The following is a 26,654-nucleotide window of genomic DNA, read 5'->3' on the forward strand; positions in this document are numbered from 1 at the left end:
ATATGAAAAGCAGTGGCGATCGAAGCTTCTGGATTCTGGTTTCTTGATCCCTGAATGACAGTTACTGCAAAGTGCCATGAACATTTAGCTCAAGAACCATCAGCCAAGGAGGATGAGCACCTCTCCTAGTGAGTCAGCTCTGGATGGCACTGAAGGTCATTTCTGGAGGCTCAGCCTAGAGATGCTGCTTCAGCCCCTCTGCGCAGTTTGTAAACGCCTACTTCCCTTCTTAAACTCATTACTTAAATGACCCACAGCAGTTTCTGCTTCTGGCACTGAAACCTGATGGAGGCAGATGACACAGAAGAAAATAAACAAGATAATACAGACTGTGATTATATCAAAGAGGAAACACACAGGATGCATAAAAGGGAAAAGAGAAAGGCTGCTTTGAAGACAGAACCCCAGGAAAGCCTCACTTGGAACCTGATCTTTAAAGTGAGGATGGAAAGTTAAGAAGGAGCCGGTCATGTGAAGAGCTGGCTGAAGCCTTGCCAGGCTGGAGAAACATGCAAGAGCACCACAGTGGGAAAAAACGGGTATGTTCAGGAGATCTACTGCAAGCTATGGTGGGTGGAACAGCAGGTGAGCCAGAGGAGGAAGGCAAAAGCCTGACCACATAGACCACAGGAAGGAGCATGCATTGCATTCTAAACATTCTAGAAAGCCACAAAAGTTTTAAGCAGGGTGGTAACACATATTAATGTTTGTGAATGAGTCTGAGGGCTGCAGAGTGGAATGGGCTGCAGAAGGCAGAGGGAGCAGGCAGACCAGCGAGGATGCTGTCCAAGAGGGGAGGGCATGAGACGATGATGGTGTGGATGGAAAGAAGGAGCCAGCCTGCAGTAAGGAGCCATGTTCTGGAGCTTGATTCGACAGGACTAGCTGATGACAGAAATGTGGAAGTAAAAGAAGGGGAAAGTGAGGGGAACAAAGATGGGGAATCGTGGATGAGGCACAGGGAGGGCTGGTTTGGTTGGACGATGCCGTTTTAAATTGTTCCCCCAAAGCCTTGTGTTTGCTCTTGAAATAATTATAGAAAGGATGATTGTCTCCAAATTGCCACAATTGAAATGGAATGCTTTGTGGTCTTTAATGAAGAGACAGGAATTCATGTAAGCATGTCCCATGTCCCTGAGGGGAGCCTAATCTCCTGTCCTGTGAAACCTCCTTCCGCAGGATGTGCACCCGAAGTGTGGACTGGGACTGGGCTTGTGTATATCAAAAAGGGGGACCCTTACTTAAATTCAAATGCAACCTCCTCCTCTGCAAACTACAAAGGGAGGTAAAAACAGGTAAGCCTTTAGAAGAAGAAAATGATTCTTTCTAAGCTAGTAGCTTTTTACTTTTTTTTTTTTAAAGGTTTTATTTATTTATTCAACAGAGATAGAGACAGCCAGCGAGAGAGGGAACACAAGCAGGGGGAGTGGGAGAGGGAGAAGCAGGCTCATGGTGGAAGAGCCTGATGTGGGGCTCGATCCCATAACGCCGGGATCACGCCCTGAGCTGAAGGCAGACGCTTAACCGCTGTGCCCCCCAGGCGCCCCAAGCTAGTAGCTTTTTACTTTTTTAAATGCCAAATATAATTAGAAACATTCTGATTTGTGGAGTCTCATGTCTTAGTAAAGTCATCTCAACTATTTATGAAATTAGAGCAGATGTGCTTTATGTCTGATGAAAAAGAATTCCACAAATCTCAATGTTTTCTACTTGGAAAAGGGGGGAGAAATACCACACACACACACACGCACACGCACACGCACACGCACATACACACATATGCTATTAGTACTAAATTAGCAAATTGTTAGAAATGTGAACAGCTCACGCTTCTAAAAGCATTAAGTGTATGAATAAATTATAGTCATCATAGTCATTTTGTGAAAGCTCCCTATCTACCCCAGCCAGACTGCACGTGTTATTTCACTTAGCCCCACTGTGGGAGTGGGGAAACTACGGCTCCGACTGCCTTGCCCTTGGTTACCTGGCTTGAGCCGGTTCTCCAAAAGGACATTTACCACTGCTTGCATTTTAAAATAAAAACAAAACAAAACTTTCTCTCCCAAAACTAAATCTTCAAATTAATATCAGCAAATGAATATTTAATATCAAGATGTTCAATATAGCTAGTTGCTGTACTTGATACCATCTCACCATGATTCTTTCCTGCTCTATAAAACTCTAGCCATCTGAATGTACTGATAAAAAATGAAATCAATACGTAGTTGCTATTCAAATTAATGGCTGCAACTCAGTATTTATAGTACGGGGGCACTGGGTGTGGTGCCAGGGCTGCACACAGCACCTCTGTGAGGTAGGCATTAGAATCCTCATTTGACTGGTGAGAAACTGAAGCTCAGAGAGAATCAGATTAAGTAACCTGCCCAAGGTCACACTGCCAGCCAGTGGCAGAACTCTCTCAGGTGACGTCTGCTAACCTGCAAGCCCTCCCATATTCTTTCCCTTCTCTCTCACATGCCTTCCTAAGAAGAGACACAACAAATCTGAAATTCTGTGATGCCTAAAAAGAGGCTGATTTCATTTGACTCTTTGTCCCACTCAAGACTTCAGCTATGGGGACAGCCTGTTTGATTCAACTACTTAATGGCTTAGAAAAGCAACTGCTTGTTTATTCCTCTAGCAGGAGCTAAACATACTGGATAAATAGCATCTGCCTTGGGTAATGAACAAGAAAATAGGAAAAACTTTTATCCATGTACACTACACATCTGCTTTCCTACAAACAGGACAAATTCTTCATTTGGACAGGGGTAATTCATGCAGCCCTCGAACCTCTGTTCTGATGATGTCACAGTGTAAGAGCCAAGTCAAGTGCTGACCAAAATGTACCGTTAGGGGCGCCTCGGTGGCTCAGTTGGTTAAGCATCTGCCTTCAGCTCAGGTCATGCTCCCAGGGTCCTGGGATGGAGCCCCAAGCCCCCACACTGGGCTCCCTGCTCAGCAGGAAGTCTGCTTCTCCCTCTGCTCTGCCCCTCCCCCAGGTTGTTCTCTCTCTCTCAAATAAATAAATAAAATCTTTTTTAAAAAAATGCACCCTGTTCTCCAATTCTGTTCTTTGATGGCCAACACTTTTGCATTATCCCTATCATATATAATGGCATCTCATTTTTTATTTCTGCCTGAGAAATTTTATTTTCTTCTGGTGATTTTAAATTGTTCAATTATTTTAAGTGTTAAAAGTGTATTGAGGTGAAAGCAAATGGGTAGAAGGAATCTTTATGGGGTGATGGAAATGTTCTTAACTGGATTGTGGTGGGGGGAGAGGGGTGGGCAAAATGAATGAAGGGGGTCAAAATGTACAAACTTCTACTTAAAAAATAAATAAGTCCTGGGGATGTGACATAGTCACAGCATGGTGACTATGGCTAATAATAACATATTGCATATTTGAAAGCTGCTAAGAGAGTAGATCTTAAAGGTTCTCAACGCTAGAAAAAAATGTCAGTAATGTATGGAGACAGATGTTAACTAGGCTCATTGTGGCGATCATCTGCAGTATGTACAAATATCAAACCATATGTTGTATACCTAAAATGAATACAAAGATTATGTTAATTATACCTCAATTTCAAAAAAAACTGGATTGTGGTGATCTGTGCACAATTCTGTAAATTTACTAACAATCACTGAATTGTACACTTAAAAGGAGTCAATTTTATGATATGTATTTACACCTCAATAAAGCTGTTTTGTTTTTCAAGTGTATTGAAATCAGGCCAATAGATTGTGGATGCAAATTCTCCTTCCTGGTTGAGAAGATAAAAATACCGCATTGTTAGAAACCCCTGAAGGGAGTTCCTTTTCTGCTCTCAAGACTAGGAAGAAGAACACCCTTTCCTTTTGGAACAAGGGGACAGCTCCGTCCCATCCCTGCCAGATGTCATGGCATGTGTGCCAAAAGAGGGGTATTTCTCCTACCAGGCAGCCAAGAACACTATATAGTTATTGAGCACCTGGAGCAGAGGGAAGAAGGGAGTATCTAGAAAGTCTGGAGGAGAAGTGTCCACAAGTCTTAACCGATGAAGAGGAACTGGCCAGGTGAGGGAATAGCATCTTAAAGGCTGGGACTGACCTTCTGGGAGCTGAGGAGTGGAAGGGAGGTCACAAGCACTTCAGCACTATTAGTCTTGTTAGAAATGCAAACTTCTGGGAGCCACCCCAGACCTACTGAATAGGACTGGTTCAGTAGGGGGCCTAGGAATGTGCATCTTAACAAGTCACCCGCTCCCCTAACCTGGGGATCTATGCACACTAAAGTGTGAACACCAGTAAGCTAGGTCGTAGGGAAGGCCTTATATGCCATGCTAAGGTGTCTGCATAATATCTCAAAGGCAATGAACCTGTGAACAGATTTTAAACAGGACTTGAACTTTAGGAAGAGCAGTCTGGCATTGCACATTGCTGTGGGGTTGAGCAAGAACCCTAGAACCTGCTCCAGGGCCAGGAGTGTGCACACACACACTGTCACCTCCTTTACCTTTTAACTTCTTATGCTAAGTAACCAAACACAGTCTCCTGTTAACATCCAGTTGCTACATGAAAAGGCTGTAAAGAATGTTACGACATTCAACAATGTTAAAGAGGGAACCATCCTGCACAGCAAAATGTTTGGAAAAACCAAAGGTTACATACCATTTATGTGTCGATGGGGAAATGCCACTTTCAAAATATAACTGATAACTGCCAAATGCCTTCCTGACAAATATTAACACTGTTCTGCACTGAGCCCCTGTTGACCACTGTCTTTTGTGGTAAGTGGTTTCCGCTCCCTCCTCAGGGAAGGAAAGTGTGAAGACTATAAACTCGCAGAACTGACCCAGCTGGAGTCTTGGGACTAGCCTGAAAGCTAACTGCATCTATCCTAAAGGGATCCACCGGACGGGAGTTGCAGTGGAGCGTGGAGGGGCTGACCCTCACAGAGCCAGTTCCTTAACCGGCTGGGAAAACAATGTCAAGCATCCACATGTGCAGTCTCAACCACAATAGAGCTAAGGGCCAACATTTGCACCCCATAAGCTAAGCACTTTATAGGGCTTTAATCCCTGCAATAATCCACTGAAGTAGGTTCTATTCTCTTCGTTTTACAGATGAAACTGAAGTTTAATTTATCCAAGGTTGTACAAGGAGGAGCAGGGATTCAAACCATGTCCATCTAACTCCAGAACTTGTACCGTACCACGTCATGGGATGTGTCAAACAGATTTCTATTTTTTCCTAGTTTTTGATGCTTATATGAGTATTAAGGAAATAAGCAAATTTAATTCATAAGGCTTACAACACATTATAAACAAACTTACACATAGCCCCTGAAATCACCTAAAGAACTAATAAATATTTAGGCCATGTGGGCCATATAGTCTGTGTCCCAACTATTCAATTCTGCAGTTGTAGTGTGAAAGCAGTCATGGGCAACACCTAAACAATCAGGCATGGCTGTGTCCCAATAAAACTTTATTTGTGGGGCACCTGGGAGGCTTAGTTGGTTAAGTGTCCGACTCCTGATTTCAGCTCAGGTCATGATCTCAGGGATGTGGGATCAAGCCCTAAATCAGGCTCCACGCTCAGCGGGGAGTCTGCTTGAGGATTCTCTCTCCTTCTCCCTCTGCCCCTCCACGCTCTTTCTCTCTCTCGCTTAATCTCTCTCCCTCTAAAAAAAAAAAAGAACAAAAACAAACAAAAAACTTTATTTACAAAAACAGACAGGAAGAGGGCAGAGTGCATTTGTCCTTCTGACAAAGTCTGCCACCCTAGTGGGAAGGGCACTGAATGTAGAGTTAGAGCACTTGGCTTCTAATGCCAATTCTGTGCCTAAGTGAGTTGAGCGACCCTGGGCCAGTCATTTCCTGCTTCTCGGACATGCTTACACAGAATTTCCTTCTTAGTTGGCTGCAAAAATAAGGTAAAACTATATTTGAACACACTAAAACATTTGCTGCAGATTCTTCATCAAACCCATAAATAATAAGCAGTGGCAGCAAGATCTTAAGGTAAAAGCATATGGAAAAAGAGAACCACCATTTTTGGAGTAATTCTATATGCCAAGTGCTTTGTCAAGTAAACTCTTATTTCATCCTCATCAGTAACCTTCTAGGGTAGGCATCATTATCCCCATTTTATAAACGAAGAGCATCAGACACGTTAAATAACATGCCCAGTCACACAGCAAATGGGAAGCCAGGATCTGAACCCAAGCTGGCCCTCTTCAGAAGCTTGATACTACTCTGCACAGAGCGTAGCTGCTCTTGGGCAATGAGCACCCCGTCAATGCTTCCACACGGATGATGACGCATGCGTGCTTCTGGGAGAGGTTTTGGAGTCAGGCCCCATTCCCCTCTCTTCAGGAATCTCCCACTCAGTCATCTGTCTTGCCCACTTCCTTTCGAAGAGATCACACCCCATTTGGCCTTAAAATGATGTGAGAATCTGAGGTTTGTTTCCTTTAGTTCTGAATGGAAGGAACTGTGACCCATGAGTTGAAAAAAGACCAGGACCCCCAGAACTCTGGGACAGAGCGGTCTAAGGAAGCAGGGAGGGAGAAAAGGACTAAGGGGACCCCCGCCACAGAGAAACCTGGACTGGTCCTGCTGACCACACCAGAGTGGTGGGTCATGTGGTTCTGCATCTCAAAACTTTGTAAGAATCTATGTGATAAAACATAAGCTTATGGAATTACTCAGGCACATCTGAATTGTCTGCCTCCTTAAACACTGCATTGCAGCTGACAGTCATTAGTTTAAAATTTCAGAAACGAGTTGGGAAAGGAGAAAGGGAAACTAAAATAGAATCATAGAATCATCACTGCTTCCTATACTGGAAGGGAGAGAGAGAGGCAGAGAGACACAGAGAGAAAAGAAAAAAAAGAACAAAAGAAAAGAGAAAAAGAAAACAGAAAAGAAAAGAAAAAGAGAAGAGAAAAGAGGGAAGGAAAGAAGGAAGAAACGAAAAAAAGAGAAGGAAAGACCTTCCCCAAATATGAAAGGATACATGTGTCTCCCCACTATCAAAAAAGAAATTAGAAAATAAAACAAACCTAAACTCCTTCACTGAGCACTGAAGGTCTGCCAGAATCTGCTACAACACACAGTAGACTCCCCTGCCTCAGCCCACAGCTCCCACACACCCTCTGCCTCAGCACAATGGTCTCCGTCATGCTTCATCCATGCCCGAGCACGTTTCCTCTGCTGCTCCCTCTGCCTGAAGGAATGAAGGTGGAATGGATCACACCTTCATTCCACCGCTGCCTGCTGAAATCCACCCCTCACCATCCAGATCAAAAGCCACTGTGTAGGGGCACCTGGGTGCTCAGTCAGTTAAGCGGCTGCCTTCGGCTCAGGTCATGATCCCAGGGTCCTGGGATTGAGCCCCATGTGGGGCTCCCTGCTCAACGGAGAGCCTTCTTCTCCCTCTCCCTCTGCCTGCTGCTCTGCCTACTTGTGCTCTTTCTCTAGCTCTTTGTCAAATAAATAAATAAAATCTTAAAAAAAAAAAAAGCCACTGTCTAGATCATAGATGTCAAAGCTTAAAAGAACTTCAGAAATAGAAGGTCAATGTCAACTCTTTCCCGTTACCTAGGAGGAAACCGAAGCCCAAAAGGTTTAAGGGACTTGCTCTAAGTCACACAGCTGGGTAGCTCTAAGTCACACAAAGACTTGGTCAGGAATCCAACTCAGCTGACTTGTGGGTGGGGGCATGCTATCCCCATGATGTCCTGATGACTGCCCTGGGAAAAGTCCTCTCCTCTTCCTAGGAGCACCGGGGTGTACATGCTGTCTGCGCCCTCCCCTATTTCAGGGCAGAGTTGTGTGCATGTGTCTGTATTCCCAAGTATCTGCTCTGTATCTTACCCATTGTGTTATCCCACTGCTTAGCCACCCTGGCATAGAGTCAGCCTTCAAAGGGCTGTAACAGTCATCGGACAAACAAAACAAAACACCAGAAATCTACCTGCCTCCTCATCTTGGGTCCTGTCTCCCTCCCATCAGCCTCCACGCACTGCCAGAGAGAGCCACCAACCACCCACTGATCTCTCCACACCTCTTCTCAGCTTACACCCTTAGATGAACACAATGATATCCACGATTGGGCAAGAAAGACTCGAACAGCCCTTCCTACCTTTCACACTCATTCCCTGCCACCTAGAGCACCACCAACTCTCCCTCACTTCTATATTTTATGCTTGCCATTCCCTCTCCCTGGGACACACTTTAAGGGCTCCCCTCATCCCCAACTCTCTCTCCTACACAGCCAACCCCTATTTACCCTGTAAGATCCAGATTTTCTAAGAAGTGGCCTCCTCCAGGAAACCATCTCCTGACTACCAATCCCCTCCTTTGGATGAGGTGCCCTCCACTGTGTTCCCAAAGCACCCTGGTATCCCTCCTCTATGGTTCTCAGCACAGAGTATTATGTCTATTTGTCTACACACCTGCTCCCATTCCCCACTAGATCATAACTTAGAGCCGGAGCCGTGTTTGCCCCTACAGCACCTAATGCAATATCCAACACATTAAATTAGACTGAATAATTCTTATTTACCAGTTGCAATCCAACCCAACAAATACATACATGTGGCATTCCTTCATTAAAATATTTAAAAATATATAGGCCCTACATATATGTCAGCAAAATATTAGCAGTACTAAGGGGACATGTCCACAGATCTCAGCAAAGAAGCACTTACTACACACCCAAAGTCTTTAAATAAAGAGCATAAGTTGCATAATGGCATTATGAAATGCCAGGCAGTCAACACTTGAGGAGTCCCTTTAGAGAGGTGTGATGACCAAATCAACACAGCCAATCAGCGAGGGTGTGTGACCAATATCCACTAAGCAACGTGAGTGGAAGAAAAGTTCTGACACAGGTGGAGACCAGCAGAAAGCTCTCCCCAGGAAGCCTCACAAGCACCTGGGCAGTCTCCATGTATTCATCTTCTGGAAAGTGAGCACACAGTGACTTCAGGAGACCCACCGGAGAAGGCCACTGGGCCCCCCCAGACTTGGGGCTGGGGAGATGTCAACAGATGGTTAGGTAGAAACCATAAGCCTCACAGAATTCACAGTATCAGATTAACACAGTGGATAATTAGTAACTGCACCCTTGGGCACGGAACTAAGATAAGAAGGCAAACAGCTAACGCCAGGAAGATCCAAGACCAGCCTCGAGAGACAGCATACCTCTGCTCCTGGACTTGAAAGCAAGGAAGGGGTTATCCAAGTATGAAGGGAAGGGGAAAAGAAAAGGAAGGCAAGTTTCCCTGAGAAGATGGCATTCCAAGTATAGACGGCATCTCAAGAGACAAAAGAATGAACATTTCAGGAAAACTGCCTGTTGGTTAACCTGAGCAGGAGTAAGGGTCTGATGGTATAAACGGACGCTATTTTTTTCCTTCCACTAACCTGCAGAACCAATTTACAAACACGCTTTTCTTAACCTGGCCCAGACTCATGCCCTTATAAACAAAGGGCTCATGCTCCCCTTGGTAAGGAGAGTCACAGTGAGTGACAAAGGTGAGCACATTCTATGTCAGGTCCTCCCCCATCCTCTCTGCCCACTCCTCCTGTGTTAATAGCACCACCGCCAAGCCACACAGGAACCCAGAACTATCACTGAGCAGCTCCCCACCACTCCCCATCCACTGGCCCTCAAACTAGGATAAAGGCCCCCAAGCCCCTTCCTTCTCCATGTTTTCCCTCACATCTGGCCTCTTCTCTGGAAGCCTGTGGCCTCTGCTCCACTTCAGTCCTCACCTCCTCCCACACTAACTGTTACAACAGCCATTCACCCTTCCTGCTGCCACCTCCACAGTCTGGCTGCATCAACTTTACCACATTAATCTTTCTAAAATAAATATCCTTACCCCACCTGCCTACCTAAAAAACCTCCCAGATTCCCGTTTTTTAGGAGATTTAACCCAAACTCCTTAGCACAATGTTCCAGACACTGCACCACATGATCCAAGCTACACTTTGCAGTCTCAGCCCTTACTGGCTCTCCCTCCCACATGCTGAGCGCCCTGCTGAACCCACACGTGCTCTCATCCTTGCCCATCTCAACTTCCACCAAGCCTGTGCCGTATCCCACTTGCTCTGCCCAGCACAAGCCTGCTCACCATTCAAGACCCAGTTCAAATACCATCTCTTCCTTAAAGTCCCTGCCAGCCCCTAAACTAGGGTGGCATCCCTGTGTTGCACCTGTTGTCCTAGGGTAACTACTGAAAGCACCCATTTACTCTCATACTGCCCTGCTATGGATGATAAATTACATGGCCCTTCTACCTAAAATCTACCTTGACCCAAAGATTTAACTAGTTACTCATATAACTGTGTCTTTTGCTACAGTGTACGTCCCTCAAGGGCAGTAATGTTGTCTTATCTTAGTGTGCACTTAGTGTATACTTCCAGCATCTATGGACCAGGCACTCAGTGAACACTGGTGGAATGAAAGAACAAATCTGATTCTTAAAAAAATTGTAGCAATCAGGGAGCCTGGTGCTCAGTCGGATAATTGTCTGCCTTCAGCTCAGGTCATGATCCCAGGGTCCTAGGATTGAGCCCAGCAGGAAGTCTGCTTTTCCCTCTTCCTCTGCTGCTTCCCCTGCTTGTGCTTGCTTGCTCTCACTCTCTCGTTCTCTCTCTTTGTCAAATAAGTAAATAAGTAAATAAATAAAGTCTTCTTAAAATTTTTTTTAAAAATTGTAACAATCAATCTTATCTAAACTTCATCTAAAATTCCAATGGATAAATTTTTTTTAAAGATTTTATATATTTATTTGACAAAGAGAGACAGCAAAAGGGAACATAAGCAGGGCGAGTGGGAGAGGGAGAAGCAGATTCCCAGCTGAGCAGGAAGCCCGATGCAGGGCTCGATCCCAGGACCCTGGGACCACGACCCAAACCGAAGGCAGATACTTAATGACTGAGCCACCCAGGCACCCCACCAATGAATAAATTTTCTAAATTAGAATTAGATCTGGGGTGCCTGGGTGGCTCAGTCAGTTAAGCGTCTGACTCTTGATTTCAGCTCAGGTCATTATCTCAGGGTCCTGGGATTGAGCCCAAGTCGGGCTCCATGCTCAGCAGGGCATCTGCTTGTCCCTCTTCCTCTCCCTCTTCCCCCTGCCCAATGCCCCAGCACACACTTGCACTCTCTCTCTCTAATAAATAAAATCTTTTTAAAAAATTAGACCTAAAAAGAATCCTGAGCCAAAAAAAAAATAATATTAAAATTAAAATTAAAAAATTAAATAAATCCTGAGCCAAAGGCAGACCATGAAAGCATCTGCCACATGAGCTATTTCTTTCTCCAACTCGGTGTTTCTCAACTTTTTTCATTATTGCCCTCCTAAGGAGCCCTATTAGACATTTTTTCCTAACAACACCCACCATGAAATCTTAAAATGCTTTAATACATTAAAAGAGCAAGTATAAAGTTTATTCTTTTTATTCAATAATGAATTTGGAATAACTGAATACATATTTTAGTTAAATTAAAAATTTTAAAGCTATTAACATTTAACTTTATAACTATATTTGCTGAGTAGCTTTTAATGTAATATAGCAAATTACACACGCAAATTTCTAACTTCTACATAATAATAGCTATGTAACCAAATTTTTAAAAGACATTCAACACTGCTATTTTTCCAGTGAAGGTAAAACAATTGAAAAATTATCCTCTTAAAAGTTATTTTTTAGGGGCGCCTGGGTGGCTCAGTCGTTAAGCGTCTGCCTTCAGCTCAGGGCGTGATCCTGGCGTTATGGGATCGAGCCCCACATCAGGCTCCTCCGCTATGAGCCTGCTTCTTCCTCTCCCACTCCCCCTGCTTGTGTTCCCTCTCTCGCTGGCTCTCCCTCTCTCTGTCAAATAAATAAATAAAATCTTTTAAAAAAAAAAGTTATTTTTTAGGGACACCTAGGTGGCTCATTTGGTTAAGCATCCAACTCTTTATTTCAGCTCCCCATGCTGGGCTCCACCCTGGGCACGGGGCTTACTTTAAAAAATTTTTTTGTTATTTTTTTAAAAAGTTATTTTTTGGGGTGCCTGGCTGGCTTATTGGGAAGAGCATGCAATTCTTGATCTTGGGGTTGTGAGTTCACAACTCACATGGGGTATAGAAATTACCTAGATAAATACATAAAAATAAACTTTAAAAAAAAGTTAATTTTAGTGAACTTAACTTTTTTTTCCTATAAGAAAACCATTTTTTTTAAGATTTTTATTTATTTATTTGACAGAGAGAGAGCCAGCCAGCGAGAGAGGGAACACAAGCAGGGGGAGTGGGAGAGGAAGAAGCAGGCTCCCAGTGGAGGGGCCTGATGTGGGGCTCGATCCCAGGACTCTGGGATCAAGCCCTGAGCCGAAGGCAGATGCTTAATGACTGAGCCACCCAGGCGCCCCTAGAGAAAACAATTTTTAACTTAAGTAGCTGCTAGTTAGTCATTCAGATACTATCAATATTTTTTCTTTTCAGTACTTGACAACTACTGGTGGACTGAATTACTTGAGGAGGATTAAATAATAAAATATAAACTATTCCTCTTTAATTCTCAAATACCAAGTTATGCACAAAAACACTCAGCGCCAAACATAAGCAACATCCACAAGGTAGCCAATGGGCAGCCTACACATATGAGGAGGTCATCAAGAAAGAGATGACTTCAGGGGCGCCTGGGTGTCTCAGTCGGTTAAGCGTCAGCCTTCCGCCCAGGCGTGATCCCAGAGTCCCAGGATCGGACCCCATGTTGGACTCTCTGCTCAGCAGGGAGTCTGCTTCTCCCTCTGACCTTCTCCCTTCTCCTACTCACTCTCTCTCTCTCAAATAAATAAATAAAATCTTATTTAAAAAAAAGAAAGAAAGAAAAAGATGACTTCAAGATCAAGTAACTGATAGAAAATCCTCCAATCCTAGCCACCTATTTGCCATAGGTTTATAGTAGGTTTGCATACATCTGTATATCTCCCAAGAACTTTATGTCTACATTGCTTACCTAATACCCAAGAAAACTCAATGAGAGAAATTTTAATGTTAATAAGATATTGTTGACCAAGCTCTGAAGGGCTACAAAACCATTACAATATCTAAAATGCTTCTGCCTCCCTCCAGAAACAATTTTTGCCACCCTTGAGGTTGCAAGCCCTAACTTCTATGTTCCCACATTTATCCTCCTAGCAACTAAACAGGAAAAAAAAAAAAAAAACAACAACAACAACAAACACCAGTTCACCCAGGAAAGCACCCCATCCACCAGCTACCATGACAGCTCCTCTACTACTATCATCTCCTTAGAAACTTTGAAAGAAAGGGAATTCCCATATTATTAGCTCTTCTCCCAAAAAGGAGCTTCCCCCCAAAAAGCATAGACTTCTAGAACTGGAAGAACACTTAGGGCTCATCCAGCCTCTCCTTCCTCAGATGAGGAAATTTAAAAGAACCCTAAGAGAAAGAGAGACTTGCTCAATGAAATCACTAGCTATAGAAAGAGACCTGATCAGTCCAGTTCACTGCTGTATCTGGAGGCAGATGTCTGCACACATAATTCGTAACTGGCTACTGGACAAATTAGTGACAGAGAGCCCAGTTCATCTAATCCCTAGCCTACTACTTTTCCAACTACACCACTTTGTCCCTTCTACTCCTCTGGAATATAAATTAATGGCCACAAAGACTATCAAATATATTAAGTGTTTAAAAAAGTTCCCCAGCTGAAATAGCCATTTTAGCTTCAAATGCCCAGTAAAACTGACAAACAGGGTCTTGTTCATTCATGGTACAGTGCTTCAGCCCACTGAAAGACTAGGGACTTTCTACAAATAAGAAAGGTGTACCCAGTCCACGATGCAGTACTTCGTACTTGCTTACCTTGCCTTGAGCTCTATTCTAGAGTTCTTGTACACATGTCCTATCTCCCTATCTAGCCAAAAAAATCCTAGAGAGCTAAAACTGTGTCTTCTCTTTCTAAGGCACCTACCAAGTTTGAGCACAGAGCAAATGTTCAATAAATGTTTGCAAAATTTCTACCAATAGAAATGGTGTACCATGGAGGGACAAAAGCGAATCTGGCAGGAACAAAAAAATTCTGTTTGTACTTTGTTCATCTCCTAGGACCAATTAGTACCTTACATGTAACAGGAATCTAATAGGTATTGAATTTAATAAATGAAAGATATAGCAAACACTGAGAAAATTATTAAGCAACATCATTTATGCTTTTATTCATTCATTCAACAAATGTATATTTATCAAGAATCTGTGTGCCAAGCTCTCTGCTGTTCAAAACCTAACTTCCCCCACAGACCTAGAGTCCTCCTCCCTACCTCATGCATCTCAACACTTCAGTTCACCTTGTAGACAGTGGGTATGGCTAGAGTGGCTGTAGGTCTCGAAATGCCCAGGACAGTCCCAGTTTACAACTATTGTCCAAGCATTAATTAACAGCATCCCCTTTTCTAGCTCAACAATGCCCTGACATTATATAGTCCTAAGAGTACCAAATCTTTTTAGATAAGCTGACTAGGGATTCAAAAATTTCAATTCACATTTACTATGTACTGCCAGTCTTGTTTCCTCATTTATAATACGGGCATAACACGGTTAAACTAACTGATTATACATAGGGAAGCAGCTGGGGATGGGCTGGAACATCAAATTGAGATCATACCACAGAGGGCCTTGCATGACAGGCATACGAATACTTAATTTAATATGCAACAGACAGTCACAAAAACTTTTGAGGAAGGGAGTGTATGTATAGTCAAAGCACGATGAACGTTTTACTACCTCCATTATAGAAAAGAACTAAGACAGGAAGAAAGAAAAACAGAAGCCTCCAGGTCATACCAAGAGACAGTCTAAAGCTATAAATAAAGAAAGGTTGTCATGGATGAAAATAGCAACAAATACGCTACTTCATCATCTGCCTTTACGTGTAGTGTAAAAGTTTCAACAATAAAAAGATGCAATTTAGCAAGCTCTAGTTCATTGGTTTGTGATCTCGGGGGTCCTCATTACAAGGGACTGGCTGTAAAGGTTTTAAACAGCCTGGCTTGCCCTCTTGCCTGTCCATCGTGTAAAGGAGCTGTAGTTTAGTTTTTGTTTCGCTTTTATTTTAAGGGGTACACTGAAAACACAGTATTCATTGTCAGGAGTTTCCCAACATTAAAGGGATGGACAGGAATCTTAACCTGCCTCCTCCAGATCTTCCACTATTGCATCATTTGAAACTAAACCTCCCCCGGCAGCGACTTGTAAAATTCAAGTCAGGTAAAATGGCAGCAGCAGCAACTGTGGGTGCTGCGGCTGCTGCTCCTGCTGCCGGCCTCAACTTCCAGCGCAAGAGGGAGCGTCTCGACCGATCTGCCAAGTGCTGAAAGGAACAGTCCATGAATCAACAGGTCCAGCGCGCGCGCCCGAGGGTGCTCAGACCCCCGCGCGCCGGCCACAGGAGGAAGTGACTAATGACTCAAATACAGTTGAGAAGTCAGGAGGCTGGAGTCGGTTCTCAAAGCGCCTTCCCCCGTCCACCACCGACACTGCGGACCTGCATGGGAAAGGCCTGTGCCCTGTGGACCGAGGAGAAAGCACCAACTCCTGGGCGGCTGCTCCGGTCCCCAGCCCTCCCGCCCCTCGGCAGCCCCTGCCCAGCCCGCTCGAGCAGACACCCCCGGGTGTCTTCTCCCCCCCGCCCCCAGCTAACCCCCTCCTGTCCCCAACTGTAAGCCTTTCAGTTCTGACACCTGGAAACTTCCATAGAAGTGATATTCCGCAAACCCCAGAGGGCCAGTGTCGGGACTTCAGGGTCAGACTTCAAAAAAAAAAGCCCAGGCGCTCCTGAAGAAGCTCAGAACAGCGCAGTGCAGCGGATCCCGCGCTCTCGCACCCATCACCCGCAGTTCCGACGTGGTGTCCTCTATAACCACGACCCCACCGTGCGGGCGCCCAGAACGTCCGCACTGCCTCCGCTCCGAGCGCCCTCCACGCTCGCGCGGGGACAGACCTCCCAGACCGGGTGCCCCCATCCACAGCCCGTGCCCCTTCCTCCGACGGGAGGTTGCCTGTCCCGAACTGGGAACCAAGGGGGCGGGACCTTGGCGGTCCCTACCCAGGTTCGCTCATCCCTCCGGGACTCCAGGGGCAGTGCCCGCACCCCCACCAGTCAGTACCTCGTCCGCCTCCAGCTCTGCTCCGTTGCCTAGGAGCGCCATGTTCCTCCTCAGGCTGCCGCCACCCAAAAACCAAACACTCAGCTCAGGGCCGACTCCGTTTCTCGGCTCCGAGCTCAGCCCAGCGCCAGTGAGGGAGGAAGGGGGCGGCCCCGAGCTCCGGCCGGGTCCCGGGCGGGGCCAGCGCGCCTCCGAGCGAGTGCTTTCCCCGCCCCCGGCGCCCGCGGACCTGCAGAGCATCCATTTCCCCAGCGGGCGCCAAGCAGCCCGCCTGGCCGCAAGCTCCGCCTCCCGCCGGCCTCGCCCCGCCCTCCCACGCGGCTCAAACTGAAGAGCCAATCAAGTTCCCGCAACGCGTCTCCGCCCCCAGCCGGCATCTGCCTCGGACCCCCATGTGGGCGGAGTCACCAGTAGGCTGGGTCGTCTCGTGGGGGGAGTTATCTCGCAGACTGGGACTTCGGTAAGTTTGGTCCACCTTTTGGGAGAGTACTTGAGGGGACCCGCTTCCTGTGCTGTGCTGAGGGCTAGTGCCAGCCTGCAGCCAAGAGGACGCCGGGTTGACGAGATCAAGGTCAAGGCCACGCTACCCCTGAGGCGGATGGAAGTATCACCTGGTCCTTGGGCCAATACCAGTCAGCTTCCTTCGCCAGGTGGACACCCTGTCTCACAGACAGTGGGACCAGAGGGCAGCCCTGGGTCACTCACCATCACCCGTCACACAGAAGCCTCTGTCGCGCCACGTTCCCAAGCACCATGTCGGATAGAGGTACGCTGTGTTTGCTTCTGTGTATGTTTGAAAAATAAAAGAAAATCCATGGGACAGATATTTATACAACTTGGAGCTCCTCTACCACTCCTCCCACTCCCCTGTCACGGTTATGTCATCCCCATAGCATCCCACACTGACCCCTTTTGTAACCCCAAACATGTGTATCTAATTCGTGCTTGAACTGTAAGCTCTATGAAGGTAGAGATGCCGTCTTCTTCAAGGCTGCATTCCCAGCACCTATTACAGTGTCTTGCACAAAGTAGGCACTCAACAAATACTTGCTGGCTGAATTTAGAAATTTATTCTTTTTTTAAAATTTTTTTAAAAAAATTTAGAGAGAGAGAGGGTGAGAGGGTCAGAGGGAGAGGAAGACGGGGAATCTTAAGCAGGCTCCACCCCTAGCGGGATGGGGGCGGGGCTCGATAGTACCCTAAACCGAAATCAAGAGCCCCCCCCCCCCCCGCTTATCTGATTAAACCACTCAGGCTTCTCTAGAAATTTATTCTTGCTTCTAACATGTAAAATGTTCTAACATGTTCTAACTATCGAACTAGGAAATTAAAAGCTATATTTTTTAGGGTTGGGGTATTTTTTGCCCGCTTTATTTTACACACAATAAAAGTCATCCATTTTAAGTGTGTAATTCCATGACGAATGTTTACAAAACACTATCCCAATCATAATATAGAGCACCCTAAAAAGCTCCCTGTGCCCCTTTGCTATCAATTTCCTACCCCCACTCCCCAGCCTCTGTCAAGGGCTGATCTACTTCCTATCACCATCGTTTTGCCTTTTCTAGAATTTAACATAAATTGAATCAGAGAGCATGTGGTTTTTTGTGTATGGCTCATGAAAGGCTATTTAATGGCCATCCAGTGATAATTTAAAAAATAGCTGAGATTTACTGAGTACTTACTATGTGTCAGGACTATGCTGTGCACCACATACATATTATCTCATTTATCCTTTATAACCCCATGAAGTAGGTACTATTATCAGTAAACTGAAGCTCAGAGAGTTCAAGTAACTTGTTTGAGGTCAGACAGCTTAAAGCAGATAAGGACACGTGAATCTGACCTCCAGCAGTCTGACTATAAGAGGTGGCTGGTAACCATTACTCTGTCCTGCCTCCAGCCACTCTGCCTCTCTTTCTCTTTGTTGCAGTAAACCAACTGCCTACACATGTCTATTACAGACATTTTCAGTGAGTCCCCTTCACATCCTTGGAACTTGCTCTCAGATTTTAACAAATCACTATGTAACTTTATAAAAGAAAAATAAAGTGGTTTCTATCCCATAAACAACATGAAAAAATATGTTAGATTGTGGTGATGGTTGCATAACACTGTAAACTTTCTATAAATCATTGTATGCTTATGGGTGAATTTTGGGTTATCTACATAACATCTCAATAAGTCCTTTTTTTCACTGGTTAGTACATTCTTTGGATGCTCTTTGAATCAAATAGATGGGGCTAGAAGGAAACTAAAGGTCTTTTAATTCGAATACCCCTGAAAATTTCCATTCCTCCTCCCCTCCACCCCCTTTTCTGTTTTGCTTCACTTTCTGAGGCTAGATTTCCTTCCTGGTCCAGATTCTACTCTGTATTACTCACAGATGATTCCGATTTTTAAAGTTCATTGTTTCCTAAATTAATATCACATCTTTTTGATGTGAAACTATCTTATTGGTGGCTTCTTCCTCTCCTGTATGCTTTGTTATTGTCTTACAAATTTCATCTCAAATTTTGAAGAGATACAAAACAAGTTGGCTCTAATTAGTGGCATGATGATGTTTAATGAGAATCAAGTCTAATTTTTCAGGACTCTATTCTTATAGATAAAGTCCAGTGGGCGTTTTTTTGTTGTTTTGTTTTGTTTTGTTTTTCTTAATATCAGGGATCAAATTTGAAACTCTGTATGTCTTAAATTCACATCACTAGATAAGCAGCACTCGTATATCTAAGGAAGCATTTATAAACACTGAATGTATATGTTCTAGCCACTGGAACATCTAATCAAATTTGCTTTGCTCCTGGCAGATCCCAGCTTTGTCTGCACATGTATGATTTTGCAAGATCATGAATCACCAATATAAAATAGCTTTTTTCAAAAAACAATTAGAATGGATTCATTTTTGTAACAGAATTCATTGCCAGTTTGCTGATGACGTTGTACTCTTAACAGTCAAGTGAGATTACTCAATATTTAATTTCCCAAAAGTAACTAACAGGATTTAAGCAAGAGCGAGTGCCTCATTTTTTTCTTTAATTTTGAAGGCGCACCTACTGGGATCTGTTTGAATTTCAAAATAATTCTAATACTGCTCGCAATCTTATCTTTAGTATTCCTGAACCTGTTACCCTTAACTGATGTTGATGTTCTTTGTTGATACTTGATTTAAATAAAAGTTGCATCTTCATCATTTGTGTAGTGGGGGAGAGAATGGTTTTCCATTTAGAAACAAAAATTTTTAGATGCTTGTATCCATGAAATAAGTGCTCATTGTAAATTATGCATTTGTTAGTGGCTTTGTCTCATGTTCGTATTTTAGCTCCTCAAGGAGAACTTTCCCCTCTAACATAGCCTTTCCCTCCCAATTACATGCTTCCATGTCCTCCTACTGCCTTCATAGCACTTTTTCCTATCTGAACTATCTTGTTGATTTGTTTACATGTCCATGGTCTATCTCGCTCAGCAACACCCCCCTCACACACACTACAATGTGAACTCCCATCAGGGAAAGACCCTGTGTTTTGTGTTTCTAATAAAACCCCAGTGCCCAAAACTTAACAGATACTTAATAAATGGTTGTTGAGTGAACAACTGAAAGTATCAAAAGTTCATGGTACATGAAGAATTTTGTTTAGACCTTGTAATGCCACTGCTTTGTAAAAAGGAGCAAACCAATAATAATGAAAGAGATTAAAGATGGCAATTTACATGAAATCCAAAAAGTAAATACTGTTTTTCTTAGGATAATGTGCAAGGCATGATAACTGTCTTTAATGCCAACTCATTTTTTTCAAAATTATACAAGAGCTAAGCACTTAGAGTTCCCTCAGTGACCTAAAAGGGATGAATTCATTTCTCTGGGAGAGGCTTAAATGCTAGGGGAAAAACCTCATCATTTGGTAGAGCCGAAATCCTCCCTTAAGAATATCCCTATTCTAGGCATTTGGAGCTGGGTGAACATTCATTTTACCCTGTTTATCAGTTCTTTGTTATAAATATATATTTATAAAGTATATATAATATATGTATATGTATGTGATCTTTCCAATCACCTTCCTATTTATTTTCTTTATAGCTCTTTAAATTACATTACTCTCATTTTTTCAAAAGAGGAAAGTGCAACCCAGAGAAGAGAAAAGCATAATAAAGACTAACTTTGGCAATATGAGACCTAGAGTAGTGTTGAAGATTTAAAACCAAGAATAAATATGGACTCTGTGGCAGAGACTGCTCATTACCACCTGCTATTCAGTCTCCCTTTTTTCCATCAGTAAGAGAGCCTGATTTTTTTTTAAGATTTTATTTATTTATTTATTTGACAGAGAGAGCACAAGCAGGGGGGGCTGCAGAGGGAGAGGGAGAAGCAGGCTCCTCACTGAGCAAGGAGACCTATGTGGGGCTCCATGTGGGGCTGGATCCCAGGACCTGGAATCATGACCATAGCTGAAGGCAGACGCTTAACCCACTAAGCCACCCAGGAGCCCCAGAACTTGATTTTATATAAGGCAGCCCGGTACCCAGCTAAAAGACTACATTTTCAAGGACTTCTTTGCAACGAGGAATGGCTGATATAATTAAATTCTGGCCAATGAAATATATTATATTTGACTTCCAGGAAAGCTGTTTAAAGGGAAAGGACTAAAAAAAGAGGCATGTGCCCTTCCCTCTTCTGCCTCTCCTCCTTCCCACAGCCTAGAAGAGATGTGATGGTTGGAGTTCCTTCCATCCTTTTGGACCATGAATTAATACCTTGAGAATGGAAACCATGAACTAATATGGTGGATCAAAGAGACAAAAGGAATCTGGATTCCTGATAACAGCAGAGCTGCCTCACAAGTACTGACTACCGATCCTACATTTATATCACATGAACGATAAATCAATTATTATCTTGTTTAACCCACCATTATACTGCGTTTTCCGTGATATGCAAACAAACCTAAATCTAAAGGTATACATATCTAATTCAAAGTGTTATGAGATGTTCTGGGTTCCCACATACCTTCCCACTTATCGGGCTAAAGCATTTATAGCTTCCGGTTGGTGTTGGATTGGAGAAGTTGACTTGGAGCAGTTGAGCAGCCCACGTACACCTTCTCTCTGGAGGGTACCTCCCACAAGTCATCTTTCTCTGGGCAATGTTGGGCCTTCTTTTCTGGCTTTTTTTTTTTTTTAAATATTTTATTTATTTATTTATTTGAGAGAGAGAGAGCACACACACAAGCAGGAGGAGTGGGATAGGGAGAAGCAGACTCCACACTGAGCAGGGAGCCTGACATGGGGCTCGATCCCAGGACCCTGAGATCACAACCCCAGCCAAAGGGGATGCTTAACTGACTGAGCCATCCAGGCGCCCCTGGCATGTTTCCCTTTACATTGCTGGAGTTTTTTAATGTCTTACAAGTCCAAATATTTCCACATTCTGCTTTTTTCTTCAGTGATCTTCTCATTGTATTTCATGCATAGGTTTAGCAAACCCATAATTATCTTTGACCATCTTTAATTCTATTCTCATAGCCTCTTTTAGTCCCAGTATCTATAACACTTCTGATTGGGCACTTTGGGTTTATATCAGAGCAGTTCTTATGCTTATCTAGAGGAGGAGTCACAGATACAAACCTTCTCGACTTACAGGTAGTAATATCTATATTCTGAAATCAGTTTTGATTCAGCACTGTAATAATTAGCTCTAAGTGTCTCAAAAGCAGTGATTCTCAAATTTGAGCATGCAGCAGAATCATCTAGAAGGCTTGTTAAAACACAGTTACTGGCTCAACCCCCAGTTTCTGATTAGGTAGGCATGGGGTGGGGCCCACTTTTGCTAGGGCTATTGGCTGCTGCTGGGGCTGCTAATTCAAGAACCATGCCTTGAGAACCACTGCTCTAAATTATGGCAAGCACCTTGAGTCCTCAGGGCACAAGCAGCCCACCTGCCCGACATAGCCCACCAAGAGTTCAGGATGGGAAACGAGAAAAGGGCTTTTGTGTTGCTACTTAGCGTACAAGGTCTAACATGAGCATTCCATCTCAGTGAAAGGCTGTGACAGTTTTCTCCTTGATATTCTTCCAACAACAACAATAAAATCTAAGTGGTAAGAATATATCTTTATTTTCCATGTGATCCAATAACACCACTTTCATTTCATTTTCCTACATTTTTTTGTCTGGTTGACCGATGTGAAAAAAAGGTAGATCCTCACCGCTCCAAGTGAGCCTGACTTCTAGGCAGATATCAGGCCACCAGTAAGTAGAAAAGTCTCATCTCCTCACTTCCTTGAGACCTGGATTTGTGACCTTTGAACAATCCACTTCAATTCTTTCATGTCTTTGGGGCGTGTCAAATACAGTGTAAGGGTTAAAGTACATAGATGCTGGGATTCTAACTGTTGGACTGAAAGAAGCCCTCCTAAGGGTGCCTGGGTGTTTCAGTCGGTTAAGCGTCCCCCTTTTGATTTCAGCTCAAGTCATGATCTCAGGGTCATGAGATCAAGCCCTGCATTGGGCTCAACGCTCAGTGGGGAGTCTGTTCAGGATTCTTCTCTCTCTCCCTCTCCCTCTGTCCCTCCCCTGTCCCCCGCCCCACCCTGTGTACAGTCTCTCTCTCTCTAAAAATATAAAAATAAAAAATAAAAGAAAGAAGCCCTCCTTCATTCACAGTTATGAGTGAGTGAATAGTGAGTAGAAGTTGCCAAATAGATAATTTTCCATGTTCCCAAATTCCCAGGTATCTCAAGTAATTTCCCCCACGGTGTCATACTAGCTAATGTGCTTGAGGGAAAAAAGCCTTGTAAGGTAAAATCGTTTATGCTATTTGATATACTTTGTACTACCTGTAGAAGAAACTATATATTATCATTTCTTTTTGATGTTTCCAGCTGACTTGGAATCCCCATTGGTTTCCCAACAAGTAGCTTTATCTGGAAACATGTTTAAATATTGAAAATTTGGCTCATACAGTCGATAATATTGTAATAACTTTGGCAACAGATGGTAACTAGGCATACAGCAGGGATCACTTCATAATGTCTAAAAATACCGGATAACTGTGATGTACACCTGAAACTAATAGGATATTGTATGTCCATTATACTTTAAACAGATGAATAAATAAATAGAAAGAGGAAGGAAGGAAGGAAGGAAGGAAGGAAGGAAGGAAGGAAGGAAGGAAGAGAGGGAGGGAGGAAAGGAGAGAGAGAGGGAGGAAGGAAGGAGAAAAGAAAGAAATAAGAAAATAAAGTAGGCTCCAGGCTGACGGCCCTCGGGTGCTACCTGGGATGACCCGCTCGACCGTGTGTCTAGGGTGAGAGTCAGCGCAGTATTATTTCTGCATGTCTGAACTGTCCTCTTGTCTCCTAAGCACTGTCACGACAGCCTGTGAGGTAGGCAGAGCTCACATTACACGTGAGAACACTGAGGCTCTCAGATGACTTGCCCAAAGTCACTGCTGAGTGGGGATTCCCCTCATCAAGACCGTTTACTAAAAGGTATTTTTAAGAGCTATAACCATTGTCTGAAGGCTGTTTCTGGACAGATTAGAAAAGGCCTAAATACTCCAAATCTGCCTCAGTACCACAAACATATCCCAGAAACGTGTTAGCTCCCTTATCACCCACTTCCCACCCCATTGGCTGTTAGTTTTGCCATTATCAGGCAATTCCAGCCCTTTGGGGACATAGACCCCTGGTGGACTAAAAATGTATTTTGATGGCACTGTTCATGCACAAGGGATGGATAAAAATCATAGATGTCAAACTGCGAAGAACACTGAAATAAATCCAGACGAGTGCCTCCTGTAGCTAACAACTCTTTTTTTTTTAAGATTTTATTTATTTATTCAAGAGAGAGAACATGAGTGAGAGAGTGAGAGAGAGCATGAGCAGGGGTGAGGCGCAGAGGGAGAAGCAGTCTCTCCACCGAGCAGCGAGCCCAACTCAGGTCTTTATCCCCAGGATCCCATGGTCCCTGGGACTATGACCTGAGCTGAAGGCAGCCTCTTAACCAACTGAGCCACCCAGGAGCCCCTGTAGCTAACAACTCTTGACCCAAAAAAACCTGCCCAATGGCACTGAAGAAAGACCCAAAGAAGGTAAATTCTGAAGACAGCTGGGGTCTCACACTTGAGAGAGAATTTACTTACTTACTTACTCTGTGACTTTCTTGTTTCTTATGGCCCTAGGCAAAGGATGGTCTGTGCAGTGGAGTTGATTAAAAGAATATGAGGACAGAGTACAAGGCAACCAGAGCAGCTGGAAGTTGAGAGGACATAGCCAAGAAGGGGAAGAGATAGTGGGGAAAGTTCCAAGTTCTGGGGGCATAAACTCTTACCCAAATCTCTGGCTGACCCCCAAGCCATGCATATGTGAGGCCAACTCCAAGCAACCCCGCTAAGCTTAAAAGAACCGAAAGGGAATTTCAGTAGTCACTCACCAATGGAGAAAGAGTGTTTATATTTGAGTTCAACCAAGTTAACCGATGAAAAGATAATAAGGGACCTTGGAGATCACTTCATAATATCTGTAAATGTCGAATCACTATGTTGTACACCTGAAACAAGTATAATACTGTGTATCAACTATACTTCATTAAATAATCATAATTCAATCCTCTTCAGAGGATCTAAAAGGATCCAATGCAAACTCTGGCATGCTTGATTCTAAAAACTATCTTCCTGGCTACTGCACTTTCCCTCTTTAGGCTCTGTTTAAGGGATCCCTTTTCAAGCATTGTAGGTAGCAAATGGCAAAATTAGCACATCTTCCTTAAAAAGTTTGGCCACAAAGATCAAGAGTTTAAAATTTTGCATAACTTTGGGAGCACCTGGGTGGTTCAGTCGGTTAAGGTTAAGCATCTGGTTTGGCTCAGGTCATGATCCCAGGGTCCTGGGATCAAGCCCTGCATCGGGTCTCCCTGCTCAGCAGGAAAGCCTGCTTCTCCCTCTCCCTCTCCCTCTGCCCCTGCTTGTGTGCTTTTGTGCTCTCTCTCTCTCACTCATTCTCTCTCTCAAATAAATAAATAAAACCTTTAAAATTTTGCGTAACTTTGGATTCAGTAATTACTCTTTAGGATCTGATCTTTTAGAGACAAGCAGACAAGAGCGCAAAGATATATGAAAAAAATTAACTGTAACACTGCTTTTAAATTTTAAAATGGCTTATTAACTATCAGACAAAGATCAAAAAGTTTGATAAAACGCTGTGTTGGAAAGGATTATTATCGATAATGGGACTCCCGTGGTTACAACTCTAGGGAGGACAATTTGGCAATAATCTACCAAAATTACAAAATCCCAACAACCCCACATCTGGGAATATGTCTTACAGCAGCCTTTGCCTTTGTTCATTTCACCATGTTTGGATTACATTTTAAGAAATGTAGGCCAGTTGGGGTCGATACTGAATGCATTTTAATTTTTCTCAATTAATGTATTTACTAGAGCATTGTCTTTTAATACTGCCAAAGACGCATTAAGCTCTGTGTACGTTTTGTTTGACTTATTTGGCTTATTTTATTTGACTTTATTCGACTTATTTGACTAATGATTTGTCCCCAGACTCCATAAAGTTAGATGTTAGCTTATAAAGGATGATAAATTGCAAACAAGTTCTGTCCAGGAAAAAAAGGTTTCCCCAAAGGTTAAGGTTATACTGTCCTGTAGTACCTTAAGCAATATTGCATTCCACTTACCAACCTCATTTTCTATTCTTTCTTTCAATGGCTTTAGAAACATATGTTTCTCTTACGGTCCTCTGAACCAGTGTTACTCTCCTACTGGTTCCCTTTTTAATGAATTAGATACAGTTTTTTAGCACATGCTCTCCTTATGTTTATATGAATCATGTTTTTAACTCTCTGAAAATTCTAAAATATTTATAATTTACATGTTGAATGAAGAAATTAGAGAATCACAATCATATCATTACATTTACATAAAATGATGCTTGTAAATATATATGTAAAAAATATTTGAAATAATTTTTATCAAAATGGTAACATTCATGGTTTTCTCTGAGTGGCAGGACTGTTTTTTTACTTTCTTTTTCATGCATTCTTCTATTGTTTACATTATTTTACAATGAACTTGTATGTCTTAAAATTAGAAAAAATGATAATGCAATTCATCCTCATTACTCGTGGTAGTTGGGTTCGTTAAAGTTGACAAACAGCAAGACCTCTGGGTGGCTCAGTTGGTTAAGCGTCTGCCTTCTGCTCAAGTCATGAACCCAGAGTCCTGGGATTGAGCCCCACGTCGGGCTCTCTGCTCAGCGGGGAATCTGTTTCTCGCACTCCCTCTGCTGTTCCCCCTGCCTGGGTTCTCTCACTCTCTCTCTCAAATGAATAAATAGAATCTTTTTTTTTTTTAATTGACAAACAGCAAATTAGCAAATAATTGAACCATTGCTCCTAGCAGAAATATAGGGTTCCTTTCCTGCAAGCTCTGGCCACACATTTTTGTCAACTGATGCATACAT

The 26,654-nt window shown here is 43.4% G+C and overlaps 1 protein-coding gene and 1 pseudogene across 2 annotated transcripts in view; one reads left to right on the forward strand and one right to left on the reverse strand.

The window, feature by feature from the left end:
• The window catches only part of TTC39B (tetratricopeptide repeat domain 39B), a 148,832-nt gene extending 132,390 nt beyond the window's left edge, over positions 1 to 16,442 (reverse strand). The window contains exon 1 of one of the 2 annotated variants that reach the window (XR_008959866.1): positions 16,183 to 16,428. Coding sequence is in view for 1 of the 2 variants with exons in the window: in XM_057313444.1 (XP_057169427.1) it covers positions 16,183 to 16,422 (240 nt within the window). In the remaining variant the exon portion in view is untranslated. Of the gene's footprint in view, positions 1 to 16,182 lie in introns of both variants that reach the window. The other variant, XM_057313444.1, reaches the window with a different exon arrangement.
• A 135-nt stretch (positions 16,443 to 16,577) lies between these two features.
• Positions 16,578 to 26,654, forward strand: part of LOC130543999 (60S ribosomal protein L30-like) — a 48,422-nt pseudogene continuing 38,345 nt past the window's right edge.

Source organism: Ursus arctos, unplaced genomic scaffold, assembly GCF_023065955.2.
Source record: "Ursus arctos isolate Adak ecotype North America unplaced genomic scaffold, UrsArc2.0 scaffold_18, whole genome shotgun sequence".
In the NCBI taxonomy this organism is placed as follows: domain Eukaryota; kingdom Metazoa; phylum Chordata; class Mammalia; order Carnivora; family Ursidae; genus Ursus; species Ursus arctos.